The 5,429-nt window shown below is 38.0% G+C and overlaps 1 protein-coding gene across 1 annotated transcript; it reads right to left on the minus strand.

Annotated features, from left to right (window-relative positions):
- Positions 1-2,235, minus strand: LOC135671032 (short-chain dehydrogenase TIC 32 B, chloroplastic-like). The gene is made up of 8 exons (XM_065178901.1): positions 1,993-2,235; positions 1,691-1,922; positions 1,530-1,609; positions 1,290-1,446; positions 1,112-1,190; positions 741-825; positions 582-628; positions 1-356 (listed from the first exon to the last, which is right to left on the minus strand). Exons 1-8 carry the CDS (start codon positions 2,108-2,110, stop codon positions 189-191), a joined length of 966 nt encoding a protein of 321 aa, XP_065034973.1. The 5' UTR covers positions 2,111-2,235; the 3' UTR covers positions 1-188.
- Between the last annotated feature and the right edge of the window lie 3,194 nt (positions 2,236-5,429).

Raw genomic sequence — 5,429 nt, forward strand, 5'->3', positions numbered from 1 at the left:
TTGCATCGGTAGAGGAAATGATATCATTAGAGCTGCATCGTCCATCACATTATTGGAGGGAGAAAGGAAAGCTTAGTTAACATCTAATCAGAGTAGTGCATCCTGACAACCATAGCATATTAGCAGAGAGAGAGAGGTCTGTGAATCTTGCAGGAGATCTCTTAGCCTGGGTGGTCATTTTTGTTGTTTTACTTGGTCGATTGAGTTAGCTTTTCGCTGAAGTCCCATAGCCTTTTCGCCAGTGTTTCATCTGTGGCCCAGTAACTCGGCATCTCCTCGTTGCAGTCAATGAAGTACTTTCCGGTCACACCCTTGAGGCTCGGATGCAGTGCAACATAGCATGTGGTAGCTGCTCCCTGCATTGATGCCATGATTGCTGAGTTATAGTAACTATAAAAAGATGCTACTTTGAATTCCCCAATTTTTACTTGGCAAGCAATGCTTGTCGACCACACTTGTTTTTGCACCATGAAAGCCTCTTTCCATGCATTTCAATATCTAGAAAAGGGCATATCTAAGCATGGAGTGGAGGTTATTAACTATCTGAGAGAACGCTAATGTCATTATGAACTGCTGCATACCTGAGGCACATTCTTCCAGAAGACGTACGTGAATAGTTTCAGCAGCCCTGCAAGCAAACAAGTTTCAAGTCTTGAGTTCAAAACTCACACAAACAAACTAGGAGGAGGATGCTGATGCTTCTGATAGCAGCATCGGGTTTGAAGGTTGAAGGAACAAACACATCTGAAGAAACGAATGCCTCATCAGGTTTGTCATGATCAGCCCAGGATGAATGGAGTTTACTGTTATATTTGCTCCGTCTTCCTGTTGTCAACACCATAACGTGCATCAAATTTAAACACAGCAACATCACATGCCATGATAGATACGAAACAACGCATAAACTTCAAAAGGTTTAGATGGCTTCATTTTGATGTGCTTGGATTCTCGCCGGGTGTGGCGACTGTGAGATGGAACAGCAGAGGACCAGAATATCGTGTTTGTCACAATAACTTGTTGATTAGGTGGAAAGGTACCAGTTGCTATCAACTCCAAAATAGAGAATTTAGAATCATCTGTCCCGATTTGGTGTATATGTAATCTCGAGTACCTGCAGGCGTCTGGAGAGCTCATTAGCATGCAAGATGTTGGCCAGTTTGGATTGCCCGTATGCCTTTTTGTCCGAGTAGCTGCCAAACAACAAGCCAACATTTCGATCGATCACCATCGACACAGTTTTTCTCAGGCTCTCTACATGCCAAACCGGTAATAAATACTATCTATCTTACGTATCCTTGTCGTTGAGCTTATCGAACCGTATCACTTCTTCGTATCTATGCAGCAAGTGAGCTATGGATGACAGATTCACAATACGACCTTCGATTCCCGTCTCCTCGGCCGTGCTCTTCATCCTCTCGAGAAGAAGATTTGTCAGCAGGAAGTGGCCTGTGAGTAAAAGAGCACTCACTCGCTTCAATTCAACTCATTGTAACTTCACTGAGGAGTCACAAGTCGAAGCTCTCATTTACCTAGATGATTGGTGGCGAACTGCAGCTCTATCCCATCCTCTGATAGTTGGAAAGGGCAGAACATGACGCCGGCATTGTTTCTGCAAACAAGTGCGAGAGGCACAACTCATTCAGGTAAGTGATGAGGTACGTATAACTCTATGTGAGGAACTTATCGATACATTAAGATGTTGAGGGGCAGATCCATCGAGAGGAATTGGCCTGCGAAGGCTCGCACGGACTTGAGTGAGCTGAGATCCAGCTTTAAGATGTCAACTCTGGCCAATGGAGAGCTCTGCAGGATGAGCTGCTTCACGTCATCGGCGGCTTCCATGTTCCTTCCTGCGATGATAACGTGGGCTCCTCGGAGAGCAAAGACGCGCGCGGTCTCTGCTCCAATCCCGCTTGCACCCCCTGGATCGCAGGAAGAGCAGCCATGAAGGCTAAAGACGAAGAGCAGTTCGAGGAAGAGGGAAGGACAAACCGGTGATGACGACGGTGAGATGGGAAGCGTCGATGCCGTCGGTGACCTGCTCGGCGGTGGAGGCGGATCCGAACCCGCTTGGCCCCGGCAGACCCGTCACCAGCCTGAAGAGCCCCATGCTCTCTTCGCCCACCACGAAATACGAGCAGCACAAGCGTCGCAGGACGGAGACAAGAGGAGGAAGAGAAGGACGAGCGAGGGTCGCGATGCGTGCCCGAGAAGAGACGGGAGGAGGGAGAGGTTAACTGCGATTCACGAGCGTATTGTAGCGTTTATGGACTGCGGGTCGAGTTAATGCGCTCTGGTGGGAGACGTGATGGGAAAGAGACAGGGTGCGTGAGACCAGGAATTCGTACGATAACCCACTTGGCTACCCCTCTCGTGATTGGACAAGGACATGGTCGCATTTCCATTCACGTGACAGTTAGAGGACGGAGTCAGAAGTGAGTGCGTCTACGTCCTTCCGTATCTGATTTTAACACATGTTGGGTGTAGTAGCCCTTACGAGGTTCATTTGATTAATAATTAGAGTACTAATCGATATTAATATCCTTTAAATTTTTTGTTTATAAAGAAATAAAACAGATATTTTTTCAATATTATGTATTAATTCAAACTACTCTGTATTTTTCATGTGGAATATTTAATATTTGTAGGAATATAAATATATTACTTTTAAAATATATAAGGATGCATACGCAATGAATACAACCGCACTCGTGAACTCTACTTTCTGTACCCGTTAAAACGCCCACCCGTGTTTTACCCACCCGCCGTAACGACAGGGATGGCGCGTGGGTCCCACACGTGCGGACTCTAAGTACGGCTACTGTGTGCTGAAGCGTCTCAGACCGTGTTTCCAACTGTGCGGAAATTAATATTATTAGGTTACGAAAATAAGAAAAAAAGAAAAAAAAAATGGAGGGCTGTGATTGGTCCCCAGAGTGGGGTCACGGCAATCTGAGTCCATTGACTTGAATCTCAACCGTCCATTATGTAAGCCGACAGGAGAATTAGAATTATGAGGGTAATTAGAATTACCTTCTTAATTACTACTTATCTATATTCTTTTTTTATTACATAAAAAGTAGGAATGATTGTATTAGTGTTACGTGTCCCGTTCTTTAAGAATAACAGAGATGACTGCCATTCATTATGAGGTACTATGGAGGTGAAATATTTTAATATACTAATGATATTAAAATTTTATATATAATTTATATATATGTAAAATTTTATTACGTATAATACTAATTAGTTATATATCTCATGACATATCGTTTTCAATTATATATCTCATCACCACATTTAGATTTATTTGATTTTATTTATAGTGCTCTCGATATCATCGATATCAATGTAGCTATTATCTTTCTCATAAGTATAATATTTAATAATTTGATATACGACTTTATAACTCAATAATGATAGATTATTTGAACTCTTATTCATCTTAACGATTATCTATCACGTTATAAGAAGGTCCTCCAGAGAAGATCCATAATTTTACCTATTTTTATATTATAGATGATCTATCAATTTCTTGATATTCAACTTTTAACGAGTTTAGGTGTTCGAACCGTTAATCCAAATCGTTAGGTTTATCATTATCCATGTGTAAATCCACGTGGAGCAACAGTGCACGCAGCTAATGCAATTTAATACACAAGGAACAGATTAGTTGAAATGGTTAAGAACAATAAATGGATATTAGTGGTTTGCATGTCACACAAAAAATATTTATCCACGTATTATTATTCACACATGACACTATTAGCATGATCAGTATCAAGTGGAGTATACAATTAAGAGAGAAGGTCTTTGTTAGTCTGCATGCAAATTTACATATGTTGCTCTTTTTTTTTTCTTTTAAATAATAAAATCATTTTTCTTTGGTAAATAATAATATAAATTTCTTGTGTTAATCCCAGGATAACTCCAACTTGATGAGGGTTGGATGTAGTGTCAGCTTAATCAATTTGATTAATTTTTCGAGGACACCAAACTCCCATAACACAGGCTTAAAGAGTCTCAAAAGAGATCATCCTAAATTACAACTAGTGTGCAAGATCCAATTCAAAATACATTTAGACCCACAAAGCCCTCGAGAAGAATCAACATAATTAGTCCTTGTGTTTATGTATTTGTCTTTTATCTTATATTACTATTACATTTATAACCATTTGATTTCACATATAACAAGTTGAAACAATTAGATGACAATTTCATTTTTCTAGTGTTTTCTTTTCCTTGATTCTTAAAGCACAATTTCATTCCTTCATTCATTCCACTACACATCACACTTCCATTCCCTATATGGCTACATTATTAAGAACCAACTGTATACCATCATTCTATTAGTCTCTTTCATACTCATAGCACACTTACATTCTCTATAAATAATAAACATAATAAAAATAATAATAATAAATAAATATTTTTCCATCATGTGTCTTCAATGTCTGATTCTCTTCTACAGGATGTTGGTTGACAAGCCACTGTAAAGTGCTATAATTGCTGAGAGTAAAGACACAAGGATATAAATGGTTGAGTCCTCATCTGCATCATCTGCTTAAACCATCCACAGTAGTCTACTTGATGTCTCCACCCTCCATAATTAGTATTTTGATCAAGTACAGCTGTGAAGTATTTATTGTCTTCTGCCTCACTTCATGCACATTCATTTTAAAGTGTTAGGGTTTTTTTTTGGGAAAATAAAAAATTTTGAAGTATTGTTATTTATTCTATTATAAGAATCTATATGATGTACTGTCTCTATTTGAGGAGTCTTGATTTTCCATGATTTCATGATCAAATTTATTATCTTTTTTCTAGAGATTTATTTATTTAATTTGTTAAGTATAATATTTCTGATTTTAATCGGATCTAAAACAACTCAATTTAATTAGGTATGATCATCATTTATTATAAAGGCTAATATAATTCTGAATCTAATCCTATTATGATGCCTATGATATATATAGTAAGAGTTCTATATACCATGATGTGTCTTATGATCCGATTCAAGATAATAATTTTCTATTTGAACCCTCGGTATATCAATTATCATGCTCGGTCAGATAATTGATCTATTAACTTATTGAACTTAAATTATTATCTTAAAAATATTTAAGTTTAAATTAATAAAAATACATATAGAGTATGAGTCAATCCAAGTATTTACCCACTTCCGATATGAAATTAAATGTGTCATATAATCCACACACATATGTTTGATCCAACAAAAGATATACAAGAGTAACATACGTTTGATCCAACAAAAGAAGGACAAGAGTAAAGATTCTTACTTATTTAGATGGTGAAATGAATTGTAAAAAATTCCCATCTCCTTTTTTAATTTTGTTCTATATCCATTACATCTAATGTTATTAAGAAGATAACTTTGCAATACCAAAAATTAACAAACAAAACACAAA

This window comes from Musa acuminata, unplaced genomic scaffold, assembly GCF_036884655.1.
Source record: "Musa acuminata AAA Group cultivar baxijiao unplaced genomic scaffold, Cavendish_Baxijiao_AAA HiC_scaffold_1137, whole genome shotgun sequence".
Lineage (NCBI taxonomy): Eukaryota > Viridiplantae > Streptophyta > Magnoliopsida > Zingiberales > Musaceae > Musa > Musa acuminata.

What these genes read in the sequence shown, in the direction of transcription:
- LOC135671032 (XM_065178901.1), bottom strand. Translation starts at nt 2,110, where the DNA reads ATGGGGCTCTTCAGGCTGGTGACGGGTCTGCCGGGGCCAAGCGGGTTC. An exon ending in CTGCCCCTCAACATCTTAAT is followed by an intron (nt 1,610 to 1,690) that starts GTATCGATAAGT and finishes ACTTGTTTGCAG; the next exon opens with AAACAATGCCGGCGTCATGT. An exon ending in AAGCTCAACGACAAGGATAC is followed by an intron (nt 1,191 to 1,289) that starts GTAAGATAGATA and finishes GTTGTTTGGCAG; the next exon opens with CTACTCGGACAAAAAGGCAT.